Raw genomic sequence first — 18,810 nt, forward strand, 5'->3', positions numbered from 1 at the left:
GCATAGGCAGAATGCAAGACCGGCGTGAGCTCACGTATGAGCCCGAGCACAACGTTGCCGCCAAACAGCCGATTGTGTTTGACCCGAAAAGGGCTCGCGCAAGATTTCGACATGAGCAGCCAGCTAAGTCGTGGGGCCGAGACCTCGGGCTGGCCATGTGGGTTGCTGACGTAAACCACCCTCCGTTAGGCCACGATGGCCATCCGTACCAGCTACCAGTCGAGCCTCCTGGTAACCAACCCAGACACGGGGCGAAAAAAAAAGGTGTTTGGAAGACTTCTTCGGCGTTGGGATTGCCGATGCCACCGGCTTGGGCACCGCGCTCAGCAAGCCGGAGCAACCCTATCCACTTCCTGCCCAGCCGGGGAGCACGGTTTCCGTCATGCAATGCCGCCGGCCAAGCAGATGCGCACCGTGGAAGCTGCGCCTCAGGGTCCGCCCGACGGGCGGTTCTGGGGTATGGTGTTTGCGGCGGACGTGTGGGACCCCCGGTGCAGATCAGAGGATGGATCTCAGAGGATGGATCAATGGGTGGCTGGCACAGCCACTGCTGCCACCGCGTCACAGGACCTTGCGGCTCTCAGTCGCGTCCAATCCGCGCGTTGGGCCGGGGCTGTCAGGTTTCCGCAACCGCCATGGACCCCGGGCATCATCGGCGTCATGTTGACCCACTCGGCGCCGCGGGGCTGACATGGAGGCGCTGCGGGACTTCCACGACATCGACCGCATGTTCGATTCGAGATTGGGCTTGGGTTACGACATGATCTTTTGTCCAACGGCCCAACGTACCACGCGGACGCCATGGTGAGGCACGCGCAAAGGATGCGTCGTGGACAAAGAATTCAGGGGCGGTAGTTGTTTTCATCAGGCCGGACGGCTACGTTGGGCTGGTCACCGCCATTGTCAAGCGACGGGTGGCCGCATATTTGGAGGAATGGAAGTCGTTCAACGATGTTTTTGTATCCCGCGAGTTGACTTGCGCCATGTGGAGATGAGGGGGGGCGTGAGCTCTCTTGACTGGACCCCCTTGCTGTGGAGAGCAGGCACCGTACTACCACGGATCTATGGTTGATGTTTTGCTTGCCCCCTGCCCATGTTCGCAAGGTACTGTAGCCGACAGCACATCTCACTTCCTCGCTTGGCCCTTCGGCAGCAGGATCGAAGTGGATCACAGGGCGCACAGCATGCGTTCGCTGCAGAGCTCCGGTCCCCCACATCTCCCGGGTTGGCTTTCCTGTTTCTTGACGTATGAGGCGCGCAAAGGGCACCGGAGTAACTGCTCCACGTGGAGGCTATTGGCTACCTAGTTGGAGAAGCATAGCCACTATCAAGGCCGCTGCCGCCAGCGACTCCACGTGGCTCCCTTGGCGTGGGACAAGAAGCTGCCCCCCACAAGGCAAGCATCACGAGACACCCCCCAACGGACTGGGGCTCCCCCGCGGCAGCGTGGAGGTTGGGGGTTTTCTCCCCAGGTCACTTGGGCGGCCGTTGCGACGGAGGAGATGATGCAAAGCCCAACGTGGTGATCCCCCCTCCTGCGCGCGCGAATGGGGTAAAAAGACTCTCTTGTCGGCCATTCCGTACGAGTCTCGCTGGCAACGCCACCAAGGCAATGGCAGGGCAAAGAAGTGTGCGCGCCCAAAACAACAAACAAGGTTCGGGTTCTTTGCGCGTGACTTGCAAGACGACAGAGGAGAGGGAGGGAAAAAATGAACGAACGCCTTAACCGCGCAAGATGTTGAGTCCAGCCCTCGACCAACAGTCGGACACCAAGAAATTTGTGCCTTTTCCAATAATGTAGAGACGTCTGGGAGCTGGCTGATTGGCCGCAATTTGAGGGGTTGGGCTGCTATGCTACCATCACACGTGCACAACCACAATGAGCGCAGCACCATCATTCGCAGCGTTTTTTTGTCTCTCCCCCCAGATGTATCAATACGCCCGCGGCATCCCCGAGCTGGGTATTGCGCTTTCAATTGAGTTTAGCTTGCTTTTTCAACCTCACACCTATCTCAGCTCATACATCTCCTCCCATCCTTGCCTGACTCGCGACGCTTCAAGGCGAAAAGGAACACAAAGGTACCAGTAGCAAAATCGTTGGCGCACTCCCTGGCCTATAGGGTCCTGCGTTTAGCAGCACTTGGGGGGTGTCTGGGGGTTTCGCTTTTCATTCCTCATCGCTGCTGGCTCCTTGGCGCTGTCCAAGCCTGCATTGCATGCCTGTACACAGGTAGGTACGTAGGTAGGTACCCAGCACAGCCTACCACCACGCCTGGTTTTCCCCTTTTGGTTAAACACCTGCCACGATGCGCAGCGAGGGCCTTTTACGAGGCGACCATTCGCAAATAATGCCTGTCATCTTTCATGTCGCCCATATCTCTCTCGGTCACCGATTTCGGATCTTGTTGGATTGGAGGTGCGTATCAAATGGTGGGGCTTGATTTTCTTTGGTGGGGTTGGCGGGGGTCCAATCCAATCCTCGATCCTCGCTGCCGGCATGTCCCGAACGTCGTCTCTGGTGGAGGGATGGTCCGGGCCCCAAATAAGGTAACCCCACTATAATGAAATCACCCCTCCCCCACCTTAAATGTCGGTAACATGGATTTATCGATTCTACCCAACACCTCTCAGCCTTTTTTTTGTCACCGACAGGCGCAAGTCATATGCGCAGTCTGGGCTTCAAGTCCAGAAACGTGTTTTTAGCTCCCCAAACTGTATGTCGCACAGCGAAACACCCAATAAATAGCTTGCGCTCCAATCCCCTTTACCAACAAACACCGACGCCTTGGCCCCATTAAGATTTATCCTTACACCATACATGGCACTTTCATCACAGAAATAGCAAGAGCGCTTGCCAACCACGCCCGGAAGAACGCCTCGTCCAGACAAATGAAAGCCTGCAGGGTGCAGCTTGGAAACGATCGAATACTGGCAGTCGGCCCGAAGCTTGGCCGACCTGTCGCCCATGAAGTATTTGTGCTCATTTATTTCTTCGCGGCGGCGGCGGCGGCGGGCGTCGGCGGGTTGCCCGCTGGGAGTCGGCCCGAAAGGTCCTGCAGCAGCGCCGCGGCCCTCTGCTGGTAGTACTCGGCGCGGTCGCGGGCGCCTTCGTTCTGGGCGGCCTCGAAGTTGACGTTTGGCTCAATCAAGCGAGTAATGTCCTCTCTCGGTCTCGGGCTGGGTTCCGGGCCGCTAGCATCGTCGCTATCGTGGGGGCTGCGGGTGGGGGAGGCTGGCGTTAGTCTGATATTCGCGGTGCGGGTCAAAAATCGGGTACTTGGTGCGAGAAGGCGAGGCGCAAAAGTGATGATTAAAATAAAGAATCAAGGGATCATGATACTCACCCGTCCGCAGATCCGGCCTGGGCAGCGGTAGACTGATGGCACCCCATGTCTTCGGTTGGGTGGAGGTTTCCGAACAGGAGGTATGTCGCCAGGTTTTCGAGAAGAACCGATAAAGATGAGGTGACGAGAATATATAGGGGAAATCTAGAGAGTGTCCGGCATGTAGAGCAGCAAGGGAGTCTTGGGCGCCTTTAGGTACCGGTATCCCTGGATCCAAGTCGCTACTCGGAAAGGACGACGAGGTGAAGGATGGAGAGGAACTGCCCGCTTCGAGAGGGAACAAATGCCCAGGGGGAGGAGATCACTCCCCATGGTTTTATATCTATAGGCACCGCGAATAGGCACCGCGAGAAGGCGTTGAGCATTTTTGTCTCGGATTGTCAGACCCAGGGGTACCCAAAGCAAGTTGGTGGCCTGTGGATGACTGCGCTCTCGCTCTGGCTATAGCGCGCTTGTGAGTTTGTGTGGTGAAAAGGTGCCACGTTGATTCACCGGGCGACGTTTACTGCCATGTGTCGATTGCGATGTTTTTTTTTTTCTCCGAGAGGCTCGTTGGCAGGACAAGTACCCTATGACCTCCACCGGAAGACTTGGGATGGCGGCATGGGAGGGGGGTGGTATGGCAGTTACTGTGGTGGGTTCATGCCTAACCTCATTGGTACCGAGCGCTAGCGCCGTCCATTTCACACATACATATACCAGATACCTAGGTTGGTACCTATCGTGGGCCAAAGCCAAGCCAGATTTGGCACTGGCCCGCCTCACTTTTCTTTACAGCCCGACCGCCATCTAGGAAGCGCGCAGCCTGCTACGAAACAGGTGCCTACCCTATGTCTTGCATGGTAGCATAGGTCCTCACTGTGTTTGGTCGCCGTAAGCGGAAAGGGGGCGGCGCCCCGTTTGTCCTTGCCATGCTCTTTTTTTTTTTTTTAGCTTCCCAAGCCACAGGACCGTGCCTCCCTCCCCTTGAACGAGACTAGCGCGTGAGCGGATGGCGGCTCTTTTGTCCACATTGGGCATTCCGTGCTGGCCGACTCCCCACCGCTCTTGGTGAATCGCCGGAGGCCCTGCCAGCGTGGCGTTGCCAGCCCCAGGCATCAAGGCTGGAGGCCTGCGAGAGAGTATGCGGACAAGACATCGATCCACTCACCGAGCTAGTAGCTGACAAACAGGCAGGGCTCAGTGTCCCTCTCTGTTCGTCCCACCTATGCACCTAGGTGGACGGTGCGACCCGAAATTCGTCGCTGACATTGACAGCTGCTAGCCTTTGGGCCCTGTTCGTCGCTGTGGTTGCTGCTGCTTACGACACGTGCGTGCTGTTCTCTCGCCCCCCACTTCGCTGCCTGCAAGGACACATGCGATCTGCATGATGCGTCCCTAGGCGCACTGACAGATGAGGGCTACGATACCAAATCATCCATAACTAGCCTCGCGCGCAGACGTAGCGAAGTCCCAAGGCTAGAGACACAAAAAAAAAGGGGGGGTTTCGATTTGTTGAGTATCATGTCTTGCGGCTCGTTCCTTGCCGCCCGACCGACGCTGATCCCCGGTTGGGCAGCTGTGGAAGCAGGCAGACAGGTAGGCACAAAAGGCCTTCGGAGTCGGCGACAAGGCAGATGGGCACACAAAAAAGGGGCGGTCAAATCAAGGTTGGAAACTCTTGCCAAAAGGAATGCGAAAATAAAGACGGGGAAATGCAAGGGGTCGGAATTGCATATCTGCCATGTTATTTACTCGGGAGTTGGAATGGGTAATATGTACAAGGAATTAAGAATTGCGTAAACGGAGGCAGTTGGTGCCAACCGCACAGCTGAGCTTGCTCGGCTACAGTGCCTTGCATCCCGGCATTAAAGAGAAGCGTCATGTCGTGAAATTTGCAGGGGCCTGTTGTCCCCACGCCAAGCAACAAAACAGCGGCGCACACACAGGCCCATACACCCATACACCCATACACCCACATACCCACATACCCACATACCTACACACCCAAAGGCTACTTCACTCTGCCTTACTGCCGGGCGTAGACCAGGGCGATGCGGTCCATCTCGTCGCCGTCGCTGCCGGCGAAGCCGACGACCTGCCAGCCCGCCGGGGCTGCGTAGTCGAAGCAGTCGCCCTCGCGGTTGCCCGTCTCGACGGTCCTGCCCTTGCTGGTGGTCGCCTTGAGGTAAAAGACGCGCGTGCGGCCGCTGCGCTGCGCCTGGCACATGGTGGTGGCGGTCCAGAACTCGCCGGCGGCCAGGTCGAGGGCGCGCTCGTCGCCGCCGCCGCCGCCGTGGCGCAGCGTCGTGCCGTCGGCCAGCTGCACGCCGACGCTGTCCACGCGCTTGTTCCCGCGCAGGACGATGCGGCTCGTCTTGGGCTTGGGCTGCAGCACCAGGGCCGGCACGTCGCTGTACCAGTTCCCGTGGGGCCCGCCGACGAAGTCGGACTGCTGCAGGCGCTGGGCGGACGAGTAGGCCAGGCGGGCGAAGACGGGGTTGTGGTCCGAGAGGATGTTGCCGTCGGGCTGCAGGAAGCGGGTCGAGTAGTAGCTCCAGGCGGTGGCCTTGAGGTCGAGCAAGGGGGAGCCGCGGAAGAAGATCTTGTCGACCGTCTCGCAAGAGTCGGTGGTGCTGGGGTTGGAGCAGAGCGACTCCTCGGTGGGGGTGACGCCGCCCCGCTGGAGCTCGACCCAGGCGTCCTTGAGCCCCGGGCCGGACGGGTTCTGGCTGCCGATGAGCTCGCGCAGGCCCACGTCGTTGACGCGGCTGTAGCGGCTGTTGGTGTCGCCAAAGACGATGACCGGGTTGCCGACCGAGTTCTTCTGGATGTGGGCGGCCACCTGGCGCATGTTGCTGGTGCGGGCCTTGAGGTCGTCGGGCTCGGTGCCCGCGTCGGTGTGCAGGTTGTACACGTCGGCGTAGACGGCGGCGGACCCTTCGCCGGCGATGCGCACGCGCATAAAGGTGAAGCCCTTGGGCGTCAGGCAGTCGGCGCCCGAGGCGTTGGAGCACACGTCCCACTTGACGCGCTGGAAGTCGGCCCAGGGGAAGTTGGACATGGTGTTGAGGCCGGACCCGAAGGGCACGCCGCCCGTGGTGGCGGTGCGGTGCGGGTGGCTGTTGCCCTCGTACAGCTTGGCGTGGTAGTTGAAGTCCTGTGGCGGGAGAGTTAGAGGGTCTGGACATGGGTCATGGGGACAGGGGTGCTGTTGTTTGTCCGCCACTCACCTCCTGCACGTTGATAATGTCGAGGCCGAGCTCGGAGAACTTTTGTCCGATCAGCCGGGTGTTGACCGACCTGTCGCCGGGCACGTCGTTGCCCTGAAGGATGGCGGGGAGGCCGACGACGTTCATGGACAGCACGCTGAACTCGCCGTTGAAGGCGAGGGCGGTCTGGGTCAGGGCCGAGAGGGCGAGGACGGCGTTGAACTTCATCTTTGCGTCTGGTGGCGAGGAAACCTAGACTTTGACCCTTATTTCTGAGAAAGCTGGTGGAGCTGGTGACTCTGCCTGAAAGCTAGAGATGAAGTTGGGCCGGACACCTGAAGCTTGCGTGTGCTTGAAGTTGGTCTACCTGGGGACTGCCTGAGGAGGAAGCCTGGACCTTGTCCTGGAGGAGCGCGCCACCGTGGTTTTGTAGATCTGTAGATTCACTCTTCGGCCCCCTCCCCCTGCCCTGGCAACGGTAACGCGTCCCCCCTCTTTCCGCACTCTTGTCTGCCGCCAAGCCTTGTGACGAGGCCGATGGAGTCAATGCCGCCCACGAGGCCAACCCACTGGCCACAACGCGGTGGGTCAAAACCGGGATAGCACCCTGGCCGCCCATGCGACCCTATTTCACTCCTTCCCGATTCGGCGAGCTAAACCCTGCATCTGTGGCATTGAACACAGACTTGCAATCTGTGGCGGCGGGGCGGATCTAAATTGGGTGTGGGGAAGCCGCAGTCCTGCATGGATACGCCTATGTGGGTTTCGAATTATTTTGTTCGTGTGTTCGTGATGCCCTCCTAAAAGGCCTGCATATCCATCTCAAAAGGAGGCCCCAATTGTCGGAATCCAAGTAGAGAAAAATTCAAGGGACAGATTCTCCACCACGTGTGGTGAGTGTGCAAACGAATCGCTGGTTGTGATGGAAACAAGGATTCACAGCCTTACCCCCGCACGCGGCTTGTGGGACTCGAGCCAGTTGCCTCAATGGCACACGTGGCTCTGGCGGGGATGCTTGAAGCACGGGGACCCTATCCGTGCGTAAGGTCCCCTTTCCAATTTTGATTAAAATTGTGCAAGGGCCAGTTCTAAATTTCGCATCCGCGATCTGTGACAGGTCGGATCATTTTCACCGCGAGGATGGGAGTAAGCACCAAGTCATTGCATCACGCGAGCCTTGAGTTCCGACGAAGGATTGTCGGTTTTGGCATTCGTTTTGTTGCGTTTTTTATTTTCCGTTGCATTCGTTTCCAAAAATGGGTCTATCTTTGCTCACTTCCATCCCATTTCTCCCAGTTCCAAAGTTGGTTTAATCGGTCGAACTCCATTTCGGCAGCTTTTGCCGGGCTGTTGGACGCGGTGGTACATTTTGTTCCGTTTCAAAAAGACGCCAACCGGATACCGTTGCTAGAGATACCCTCCATGTGTGCGTAGTGTTTACTCTACTTACCCCGTCGCCATCCACCACACACGCCAGCCAAGTTCCAATCGTTCGCGGTCATACCTCCAGTGTTTATCCAGAAGTACCCAAAGTACAGGTACCAAGTCTCATGCACGTGCGACCAAACGGGAGCATTTGGCATTGGACGATGAACAAGGGTGGATCCTTGTGGCTGCCATCTTTTCTACTCGCCCGCCATTCCGGCTCGTGGAACGTAACTGGCTCTAAAACAAAGGGGGCCCTTGTAGGACCTGTCTGGCGATGTCGTCGGATGGCTGGGCGCGACTAGGATCGACAACTTGACTGGTCAGATGACCGACCACCTGGATATCTTCATCATACACGCACGTTTTCCGGTCGCCCGCCATGATGGTCATGCGTGCACACACATGCATATATGACCTGCTTCGCACGAACACGGTGAGGCATTTCGGATTTGGATGCGGCCGGGCGTCGGTGATGTGGCAATGCATGGTTAGCAACACTGGGTCTAGGAGCATCTCTTCCTCACGTTCTACGGGGCGCCCAGTCTATCTTTTCCTGACCGGTTGAGCCCTCAGGGCTAGGGAGCGAGTTCACTGTCCTGCACCGCCGGAACCGAGTTCCTGTTGTCCCCGACTCGGCTGGCCTTCCTGGAGAGTTGGGCCGGGCGGCACGGGGGACTAGTGGTTGCAGCCAGTCAGCGCCACATCGGGCACCTAGAGCCTTTGGCCAGTCAGGTGCCTGCGGGGAGAGATCCCGGGGGATGCAAGGAAGGGCGCTTGCGCAGGGCAGGGTCTTGACGTGTACCACGAGACCGGTTCACGTCGCACAAAACCACGGTGCGCTGGTTTTTCCATGCCGCCCTGCCGCCCTGACACCAGGCGGGTTGGTTTCCGATTCGCCAGAGACTTGAGCGTTTTTTTTTCTTCCCTACCTCTTTGGGTAACGCGACATTGTTCGAGAACGGGTTCCCAAGCCGGCTGGCCATGCACTCGTTGGCTCCCACCGATCATCCCGCCTTGCCACGTCGACCAAGTAGACTCGCGACCTTTTACAGAACAGGCAGAAAAAAAGAACTGAGAGGGCTTTTTTTGAGGTCGCCCACTCACGTGCTTCAGCATGCGTCGTCGGCACTCTGACCAAGGGCGGGCACACCTGAGCCGGCTCCGCGCTAGACCGAAAGAAGCCGACCGTCACGGGCCTTTCATGTGTCGTTTCCTCGCGCCCGACAGCGGCTTGCAGACCCGTCGGGTAGCCTCGCTGCTCTATCAGTGCCCACCACCCAAGTGCGGCAATTCGCGACAGCGCCCCGCGAGGGAGGGCACGCTTCCTTTTTTTTTTTCGGCAGGAAGGACGAGTCCGAAGACAATTTCGCACCCGTTCTCCACAGTGGGACTGAGTGCGGGCGCCCACACCAGCGCCCCGCAAAAGACCTCGTCCCTTGGATGCCCAGATGGAAAACGGCCCCTCCCGGCGGAGCACCCACCGCATGACGCACCAGTTGATGCACCAGTCCCCGCTGCTGGGTAGCCGCCCGACGTCATTGCGCTCGCTCGTGGACCAGTTCAGACGGGAAGCCAAGAGCCGCGCGGGACTCTGCGACTTGGGTCGGCCGGCTCCGGTTCCGTCACTCAAAACTTGCCATTGCAGACACCTCTAGGTGCCTATGCGTCCATCCGCCTCGACGTTGGAACGGCTGCCTGTGACCGGCATGTTATGCCGTGCAGCGGGCTCGGCAACTCTTATTCAGGTGCCGGGGCAGCCAGAATGCAGTTCCCGGAACCGATTAAACTGCCAAGGCGAGCACCCCTTGCCCAAACGCAGGACTCGGGTAAGTCCACCCTGGCCGCCCCGATCCGGCTTTCTAAGCCGGCCATAGCCATCGCGCGCGAGGGGCAGATGGCAAAATCGCCGCTATCGAGGCTCTACGATTGTCGCCGGCGAAAGGCGCCTTGTGACAGTCGGCCGGCGCGCCCTTACCGAGATGCGTCGATCGAGGCGCAGCCTCTGGGCCAGGGGTCGGGTCCGGAACCTCTTCCTATTCGCTAACCGCCATCCGGTGCAACTTCCCTCACCCTCTCTCCCTCCACATATCCCCCAGGACGCGGCTCAGGACGCGGCGACCTTCCCACACACGACGGACGACGCCCGCGCCATGTCTTGGGTCACCAGGTGCGAGTGCATGAAGGCTGAGAGAGCTGCACCACTCGGAGGGCAACTCATGGGCTGCCGGCGAGGCGGCTTAGAGCCTGCCAGCTGGGCGTCGACCACATCTTGTCCGCAACACCAGCCGCGGTCCTCGGGTCTGACGAACAAGGATGTTTCCGTGGCATATCTCTCGTTGGGGTACCTGTTATCTTGCCAGCACGCAGGTCACTGCCACCAAATCCTTCGGGATACCCGCCGCCTCTCCCGCATTCTCCAATGGGACAAGCTGCCGATGATGCATGGGGGAAGCCGGCCATACAGATTCGCGGAATATGACCCGCCCACTCGCCCGGCCGTGGTGGTGCGCGTGCTCCCCGGAGCGACAAGACTGGAATACCACCGCCGAGCGGCATCCGAGAGCGCCATGATCTAAGCCGCACACACTCTTCGTCTGGCGGTGAAGGCTGTCATAGGGGACATCGGAGGAGAATCCACTTAAGCGACGAAACGTGTGTGTGGGGGGTGTGAGATAAACTGCCACCACCACGAACAGAGGTACCTACCTATTCACCGCATTTCCATCCGTTTCAGTCATTCGAGAAAAGAGTTCTTCCAGTTGGCAGGCTGCCACGCTGGCACGGCGCATCCGCCGCTGCACGCCGATGGGCAAGCACGGGAGGGTATGTTTCGATCGTGCCAAGTGACTTGCAGCAAGGCCCGTTTTCGCGTCCCTTCATTTCTCAAAAGCCTCGCCCACACCGGCTGAGGCACCTCCACATGAGGAATATGTGAAGGAAACGCAACACGTCAATCCACCGGGGAGCCGCGGAAGCATCTCCGGCTTCTAATTTCGATTTTGAGCACATTCGGCCTCGCCGACGCGCGCGCAGACTTGTCCACAGTACTGATAAATTACCCCACGCTCCCCCGCGCCGAAAAATTGACCGCCGTGTCTGCGCGCCGCGGCACGGCATGAGAGGAGGGCAGGCAGGCAGTTTGAATATGAAGACAATGTAACCCAGCGATTTGCCGGGAGCAAAACGACAGTTGGGCGTCCATCCGGCAAGGCCTATCACAGTCGTTTTCGGCAAGGCCGAAGACGCAGCCTTGGCCTCCCACCCCACCGCGTCCCGCAACGGTCGCTCGTCTGCGTCTGGGGGAAAAAAGGAGAATAAAAAGGAGGGGAAAAAAGCAGGTGGTCGGCTGGCTCTATCCGGCCTTCGCGGCCCCGAAAGCAGGGCGGACTGTTCTATGCACTCGGGCAAACAATACACTGTAGAGGTTGTTGTGTAGGAGAGATCCTGAGGGCGGGCGCAGCTTGGCCTAGCAATTTCCCGCATGCGACGATGCCAGCAAAAACAGGCAGCTAGCTTCCCGGTCGCCGGTCCAAACACGTACGCTCATTATAGCTGCAGCTCTTTGGGGTAAATCCAGAAACTCCGATGACTGCTGTTACAGTCGGGGTGCAGAGGGCGGGGCAGCACAATGTGGCTGTGAACTTTGCGACTCTGGCCAGGAGGCGGGACGCACACATGTAGTTGGCAGCCAAAATGTACGTCACAGTGCCAACTGTCGGTGTGAAGCACGTAGGTATTTGCAGGTTGCAGCCATGTGTGTGCTATTCGCGGCGAGCACACGCATCGTGATTGCTGGCTCCTCATGCGGGGGACGTTTGTGTGGCGTATCAAAGATGGAGAGATGGAGAGCGCGGCGCCCTCGCCATTGGAGCCGCGTCGAGGAGGGGGAGGGGCATTCCGCGATAAATATGGGTGGTACATCGGGGCGTACTGTAAATGGCGGTGGACAAACACAACCTTGTTTACTGGTTCCGGCCCAAGATTCACGGAAACTTGCCAGGTTGGTATGAGCTTCCATGCACCGAATGTGTTTCTTCGCCCGATAGGTAGGGCAGATCCCTAGTAGGTACCTAGCTGCCACGTGCTGCGACTGGCCGCGTGCTTGCATTGGACGAAGTGACGACAAGAACCCCCCCCCCCCCCCCACCACATGACTGTCACGAACAGAATCCCGCGTGTGCTTTTTTTCCTTCCTTTTCTTTTCTTTTCTTTTCGGGGCAGCGGCTCCCTGTGAACTAACAATGCAACCGTTGAGGTGTGCATGCAATGATCGCCAACCTGAAAACGATTCCCTGGACCAACCCCGCCAGCCTATGGCTTTACTGTCAATGGCGCACTTACACATACCTACACATTGGGTGGGAAATGACGGGATTGTGTGAATGCTTCAGAAGCAGGCGCGGGATTCACCGCCAGTTGGTCCAATACCTTCCCGCCCTCCATGGGCGACGCAGGTTGGCACCACATAAAGTGCATACGCATCTTGGGGGATGTAGGTTAATCCCCAGCGCAGGCGCCATTGCATTGTGGACTTTGACCGCTAGGTACAGTGGTGTAGGCACATGTGCCTTGTGGTCAAACGCGAGCACACCAGCCCAGGTGCCAATTGGGCTGCCCCGCCCGGTGCCATTTGGGCTGCCCCGTCCGGTGCGCGTGAACAGGCGGGTTCGTTGATAAACTAACCCCTTCGGATTTTAAAAACTACAAACCGAAAGAAGAAGTACATTTGATTCCATCACGGGTTCCAGGAAAAAATGAAGAAAACCCCCGCCTGGTAAATAACAATGCTTTGCTCCCACGCCTAAACCCCGTGCTTGAAGGCGACGGCGATAAGTATAATAAAAAAGATTGGGGGAAATGTCGAAAAGCGAACCAAAAAAAAATATCGTTTGTTGGGTAATGAGCAGAATCCGAGCATTTATTTTTGGCTGCCTGTAAAGCCGTTATTCGTCCAAGTCATTGAAGAAGAAGTCTGACTGGGGATCTCGACAAGGCGGGTCACTATCTTCAGCCCATCGTCGTTGAGAAACTCTGCGATACGAGAGGCTTGTAGGGATGCGGCATCGACAGCTGGTGTTGTGGGAAGCGAAGCGGTCCTGGCATGAGCATCACGACAGGTAAGCAACAGGCGAGGCAGGAAGAGTGCCATGTTGGGAGGGGGCTGCGCCGGTAAAGGGACAAGACATGGACAGTAGCCGGCAAGGCAAGGAGGCAGAAGGGTCACAAACACGCTGCTAGTGCTAGGGTTAACGACTAGGGAGGTGGAATTGCTAGCCATGTTGACAAGATCAAGCAGTCGGGGAGTAGGCTTGATGGATGGGTTGAGGCGTGTTGGTAGTATGAATAATTTAGAAGGGAGCTAGCAGACACGACTTGAAAGGTTCAGGCTGGGCGACTGGGTTCGGGCGAGGATACCTAAACAAGGAGAACAGCGAAAAGAAAAGGTCGGGGTACCCAAAGGTTTTATACACGAGCACCAGAGCCAGAGAAGCGAGGAAAGCATCACAAGAGCGTGCGGTTATAACGAGTGTGGAAGGAGTAAGGTTGGCGACAAAAGAGCTTTGGTAGGGGCGTGGGATGCACCACACCCTGTTGCTTTATGAGGAGGTGGGGTGTCGAGAGGGGGACGTACTAAAAACAAGGCAACTTTAACGAGGCAGGTTCCTGATGAGGCATGGGCCCCTGTGTTGATGCCGCCCGCTGTCAAGTGCGTGCTAGCACTGGGTAGAGGTAGTTCGCGGACGAGAAGAAGAAAGGTTGCTCGCTTTTGGACAAAAATACCGTAAGATCTGGCGGCATCCGAACACCGCACCTACTACCTGCAGGGGTGAAAGTGCACCTTTTTCCTCATACAGTTGGTGGGAGGGGCGGGGTGGCCTCCCTGGGGCAGGGGTTTTGCGTTGCTAATATCGAATCCGCACTGGTGTGCCTTGAGGATGGGTCAAGGTAAGGAAAAAAAAAACGTTTTAATTTTTGCGCCTGTAAACTGTCTTGTCTTTTTCTTGGTGCTATGGGATAACAGTGTTTTCAATATTGTGGGCACTGTGTGGCAGGTGGAATGCCAGGTCCGTTTCTGGGCTGTCGTGGTATTAGGCCTATTGAAGCTGGGGCTGCCGAGCGGGGCTCGCGGGAACACCATCCAATATCAATCTCCACGAGCCGTGCAGCGCTGGTATTGGATAATAAAAGTGCCCCTGGAGGGATGGGTAGCAGCCTGTAGGTGGTATTGGGGGGGTGCGGAAGGGGCCAACACACCTACAGTCGGGTGCTTTACCATGCCGCCGAGGTCCACTTACCTGCCGCCGAGGGGCCGGCCACATTTGGACCACACTTCGCCGCCCTTTTTCGACTGCAGGTTTAAAAAATTCGCTGGATGCCTTCTTCCACCGAAATCGTTCACCATTCCGATGGTGTCTTCTGCACATACCTTGGGTCATGTTGGCCATTTCCGTCAGTCCCCACCCAAGAGGCTACACACCTATCCACTGCGCCAACTGCACCTGTTGTGCTGTACAGCAACCCCTTAGTCCGGCACCCAGTTCCCGATCTTCGTTTTTTGTTTCCGCGAATTACTGCCTGCGCGCGGATACAAGCAAGCGATATGGGTGCCCAAACGTGTTGCTATGTAGTCCCTTTAAGTGCCGTTAAACCTAGCTATCCGAAAGAGTAAAGGTGTTCAAAGAATTTACCTCTGAAAAAAAAAAAAAAAAAAAAAAAGGAATTGGCCTCTTAACGCTGAAGCGGCTGGGGGTTCCACGGCGGTCAAATCAGACAACGGGGCCGGAGGACGGCACCTATGTAATAAATACCTTTGCCTTGCGGGTTGCAGTTGCATATGACGTACTCGTAGGGGGGGTGAAGCGCCGAATTCTCGGGGTCTAGAGTGGTGCAGGGATCGAAGCGTAGTGGCTCCACACTCGTCGGCCTTTGTGCAACAAGCGGGAGGGGTGGGGGGTATATGGATTTAGGCCGACGCCTAGCAAGGTTTGTCAGCTGCGCTCTCCTTGGATGGGGCCCTGAGTCAAAGACAGGGCAAGGGAAGATTCCATGCACCTTCGTACCACCGGCGAACCCAGCCACTCACACACTAGTTGTTGGCTGCGCTCTCTTTAATTTGATTTTCTTGCATTTAAATCTTAAGGAGCCCCATAAGGCTAGCAAGACAATCCGACAGCGGCGCCCGGGAGGGGTGGATATAAAGCTATAAAGCAGAAGGCCTTTTAGGACGGGCGGGGGCATGTCCGACTGTTGTCCATGTCATGCGTCCACATACACGCTCGTTGCGATGCGTGTTATCGGGGTGGAAGCGTTCCGACCCCCTCATATCAAGAGCCGCCTCAGTTGCTGCTACATGGAAGGAGCCCAGCCAAGGGAGCAGATCAGATCAGGCCCCACCAGAAAAACAACCGAAACGCGGCTGCGGGAAACATGCTGGACAAAGATCGAGAATGCCGCTTGCATCACAGCACGCACTTGGCCGCGCGAGGGCAGCAGGCGAAGGGCCAGATCCCGGACGGTTCGCACTTACGCACTCTGCTTTTTTTTTTTTGACTTGGTGGAATGCTTGTCGCGAAGCACAGCCTCGCTACGTAAACCCAAAACGAGATTCACCGCCTTAAGGCCAGTTTTGGGTGGATGGGAGTGGCTTGAGGGCTGTGGCGCCTGCTTTGGTAAGCGTGTTTGTTTGGCCGAAATAAAGGTGCGGGCGATGTGTGGTGTGGGGAAAGAAGTGGTATGGGAGGTAGTTTTTGGGTTTGTCGGGTCCGACCTTAAAAATTGGAAGGATCAGCTTTTGCGTGCAAGGGTCAGCAAATCCATCTCCCCCCTTCTCACCTAACCGATGAGACGGCTTTTCTTCTTTCTTTTTGTGAAGGAGCTGCATTATGGATTAAAAATGCCTTGTTTTGTTTAACTGTAGAAATACGCGTATTATACAACAATAACTCGCTCGAATAGCTTTGACTCCAGGCTGTTGGGTATCAATGCACGTAACGTGGTGAGAATCGGTAGTCTGGAAAAAAGGTGTCGTATAGCGGCCCAACGCGTTGAAAGCTATCTAGTGGGGGCGGGGCGCCCGTGCGGGGCCTTAATCAGGTGACGCGGAGTCACGTGGTTGCCCACGTGACCTCCCGAGTTTCCTATCGAAGACGATCCCTCGTCGCGGCCCTAGTGGCCGTGACATTGGGGATAACAGTGTGTTCCGAACCGAGAAAGAAAATACAAAGCGCGATATAACAACACAACGTGGAATCTGGGGAGAAATGCTTATTTTTTATCGCCCATAAAAACATTTGTCGTCAAGGTTGTGGACGCGGTCGGACTTTTAAGGCCGGCCATTCGAGCTACTATATCCAGCCCAGTGTCGTTGCAGAAGGCCCCGATACGGGAAGCCTGTAGCGATGGGGCAATGGCAGCGTGTTCGGCGGGGCGTTCGCCGGCCCTAGTATAAGCATAGCAACGTGTAAGCGGCAGGCGGGATAGGAAGGGCGACAAGGGCTTAACCGTAGCTCATATCATGGGGAGGAAAGGGGAGGAAATATACAGGCAGAAACAATAAAAGAGGAGAAAAGGCTGACGAACACGCTGCTTGTGCTAAAGCTCACGACCAAAGAGCTCGACTGGCTATTCATGTTGAAGGCAACGGCAGGAGGACGTGCGACTAATAAACGAAAGGGTGGCGACGATATGGGATTTCTTGAGCAAGCGTGGGGATATCGAGGTAGAGCGGAGGTGGTAAGAACAGATGAGGGCGTGGATGAGGATGAACAGCAGACACGCAAAATATGTCGGGGCATCTTAGCTCTTTATATGCTCAAAGGACTTGGAAATGCGGCAAAGATTGTGATGCGAGCGCAGCAGTATCAAGGACCTGGGCGGTCGCTGGGGAGGGGTGGTGCATGGAAAACAAAGGGTGTGAGGAAGGAAAATACGAAAGTGCGGTTGGGAACCACGCGAGGAGGGAGGCAACCGAACATGGATGGGGCTAAGCTTGGCCCTCCGTTAGGTCGGCGAGCAGTTTGAGCAGGAACGTTGGAGGGCGAAAAGCGGCAAAGTCTCGACAGGGAGTCGAGCAAGGTTGTGGGAGCGAGAGAAACTGTGTAAAAATCCTACCTGTGGAAGCCATACTCGAGAATCGGGCGCCACGGCGTAGCAGCAAAGGGGAATTGGTGGGGAGGGCGGGTGTGCTTGTAAGGGTGTGCTTGTAAGGGTGTGCTTGTATTAATGCTTGTAGTGTTGCGGTGTTTAAGGACGGACTTAAAGCTGCCATAATAATTAAGTGCATGGTGCACCCAGCCAATGGCGGGCGACGGGAGTGAAAAAAACCGGGGTGTTCCAACAACACGCGGTGTTCGTGCCGTCAGCGGACGGCCGAGGAGGGGTGGTGTGAAGGGGGGGGGTCTCACTAAGGGAACTACACTTATACCTACCTACCTAAGTACCTAGCGTCTGCTAGGATAGCGCCATGGATTAAAACCAAATCGCCAAATCAAGTAAGCTATTTACTTAGCCACACCCCGTCCATTGCCGGTAACCCAAGTATCCCGATCTTTTGCGGTATGAGGGTGAGGAGGCTGTACGCTGTACGATTGCATCTTTGCGGGTTCTCGACCGACGTATCCTCCGCCTGCCCGCGTTGCATGCGAACGCGTGCAGGGGCTGTCTTGAAGGGCGCGGTCGTGTTGGGAAGCGGGACATGGAGACGGGACCTCCAGTTACATGTTACTCTTGGAGAAGGGGTAAGTCACACCCAACCTACTCGGCAACCTGTCCGGACGGGAGCGCCCAGGAGTGGTGTCCATTGGGACGGTGGGGTGCGCCATCTTAAGCTTGGAATGGTCCGCCCGTGGGTGTGTGCATCTGTGCAGTTGGCTTGCAGCTGTTGGTGTAGGTCAAAGCCGTTGCCTTATTTTTCCAAAGCTTGCCCAAAAAGTAGTGGTTTTTTTTCAGCTCGTTTGCTTTTCCATGTAATTAATGTTGCCCATTCTTCGTTTTTTTTTTTTTTTTTTTTTGGCTTGCTACCCAACGGAGGAACAGGGGGTTCGGGAAATTGTGGGACGAATGCTTTTGGCATGTCCTCGGCGCAGTGTTCCCCTCGACAGTGGATAAACGAGGTGCCGCCCGTACCACTACGCGCATTTGACCGCGTGAGGACGGGGTGACGCACTTCACTTGTCGTTTTCAAAGACCCCAGTTAGTCATCGCCTACCCCCCGCCCGTCCTTCGCTTGTCCTGGTGGGGTGCATGGCATCTGAGGTACCCCTGGTTGTCAAGCCTCGCCAATCAATTTGCCCACCTCCATCTGATCCCATCTGGCAAAAGGCCAGCGTGCGCGATGACCGCCGGTTCGGGACAAGCGTTATCTGCGGCGCAGTGTTGTGCTAGTTTCCCGGCCCTTGCTTCGGAGGGTGCTCCGGAGGGCGCGCAGTGGTCGTCCCATTCGTGCTCCTGGTTGGTTGTAAAAATAAAATAAAATAAAAAGCCCGCACGCAGATGCTGTTGACCTAATGCCATCCGCCTTCTCGTTGTCTGCTGCGCTGGCTGCTGGCTGCGCACACCCCCCTCCCTCCCCTTTCCGTCCCGCGGTTGGTTGTAATATTTTTGTGTGTCGCTGCAACGGCAAGGTGCTTGCTGCAGCCAGAACCAGATCCAGCCAGAGTCGTGCTGTTCGGGCTACTCCCCTCCCTTCCTTCTTCCCACTCGCCGATAAACCCTGCCTTAAGCCTCGGGCGACATCCAGGATGATCATTTTTTTTTTTTTTTCTTATTTCTCTTTTCTTATTTCTTTTTTTTCCTCCTTCCCCCCGGTTCCCTCCCCCCCCCCCCCTTCCTTTTTTTCTTTTCTTTTT

The 18,810-nt window shown here is 56.8% G+C and overlaps 7 protein-coding genes across 7 annotated transcripts; 4 read left to right on the forward strand and 3 right to left on the reverse strand.

Moving 5' to 3' along the window:
* Positions 1-11: 11 nt before the first annotated feature.
* Positions 12-690, forward strand: GGTG_05436 (hypothetical protein; the record flags this gene model as incomplete). The annotated part of the gene is made up of 2 exons (XM_009223239.1): positions 12-231; positions 362-690. 2 exons carry the CDS (start codon positions 12-14, stop codon positions 688-690), a joined length of 549 nt encoding a protein of 182 aa, XP_009221503.1.
* Positions 691-2,984: 2,294 nt separating this feature from the next.
* On the reverse strand, positions 2,985-3,391 carry GGTG_05437 (hypothetical protein; the record flags this gene model as incomplete). The annotated part of the gene is made up of 2 exons (XM_009223240.1): positions 2,985-3,216; positions 3,345-3,391. 2 exons carry the CDS (start codon positions 3,389-3,391, stop codon positions 2,985-2,987), a joined length of 279 nt encoding a protein of 92 aa, XP_009221504.1.
* Positions 3,392-5,031: 1,640 nt separating this feature from the next.
* On the reverse strand, positions 5,032-6,991 carry GGTG_05438 (endonuclease/exonuclease/phosphatase). Its single transcript, XM_009223241.1, has 2 exons — positions 6,557-6,991; positions 5,032-6,483 (listed from the first exon to the last, which is right to left on the reverse strand). The coding sequence occupies exons 1-2, from the start codon at positions 6,761-6,763 to the stop codon at positions 5,353-5,355; spliced, it is 1,338 nt and encodes a 445-aa protein (XP_009221505.1). The 5' UTR covers positions 6,764-6,991; the 3' UTR covers positions 5,032-5,352.
* Positions 6,992-9,411: 2,420 nt separating this feature from the next.
* GGTG_05439 (hypothetical protein) lies at positions 9,412-10,539 on the forward strand (the record flags this gene model as incomplete). Its single annotated transcript, XM_009223242.1, has 3 exons — positions 9,412-9,565; positions 9,619-9,789; positions 9,881-10,539. The coding sequence occupies 3 exons, from the start codon at positions 9,412-9,414 to the stop codon at positions 10,537-10,539; spliced, it is 984 nt and encodes a 327-aa protein (XP_009221506.1).
* Positions 10,540-11,715: 1,176 nt separating this feature from the next.
* GGTG_05440 (hypothetical protein) lies at positions 11,716-12,507 on the forward strand (the record flags this gene model as incomplete). Its single annotated transcript, XM_009223243.1, has 2 exons — positions 11,716-11,967; positions 12,460-12,507. The coding sequence occupies 2 exons, from the start codon at positions 11,716-11,718 to the stop codon at positions 12,505-12,507; spliced, it is 300 nt and encodes a 99-aa protein (XP_009221507.1).
* Positions 12,508-14,108: 1,601 nt separating this feature from the next.
* Positions 14,109-14,366, reverse strand: GGTG_05441 (hypothetical protein; the record flags this gene model as incomplete). The annotated part of the gene is made up of 2 exons (XM_009223244.1): positions 14,109-14,157; positions 14,260-14,366. The coding sequence occupies 2 exons, from the start codon at positions 14,364-14,366 to the stop codon at positions 14,109-14,111; spliced, it is 156 nt and encodes a 51-aa protein (XP_009221508.1).
* A 1,025-nt stretch (positions 14,367-15,391) lies between these two features.
* Positions 15,392-16,412, forward strand: GGTG_05442 (hypothetical protein; the record flags this gene model as incomplete). Its single annotated transcript, XM_009223245.1, has 4 exons — positions 15,392-15,479; positions 15,544-15,662; positions 15,882-15,959; positions 16,266-16,412. 4 exons carry the CDS (start codon positions 15,392-15,394, stop codon positions 16,410-16,412), a joined length of 432 nt encoding a protein of 143 aa, XP_009221509.1.
* Between the last annotated feature and the right edge of the window lie 2,398 nt (positions 16,413-18,810).

The sequence above is a fragment of the Gaeumannomyces tritici genome, assembly GCF_000145635.1.
Source record: "Gaeumannomyces tritici R3-111a-1 unplaced genomic scaffold supercont2.3, whole genome shotgun sequence".
Classification (NCBI taxonomy): Eukaryota; Fungi; Ascomycota; class Sordariomycetes; order Magnaporthales; family Magnaporthaceae; genus Gaeumannomyces; species Gaeumannomyces tritici.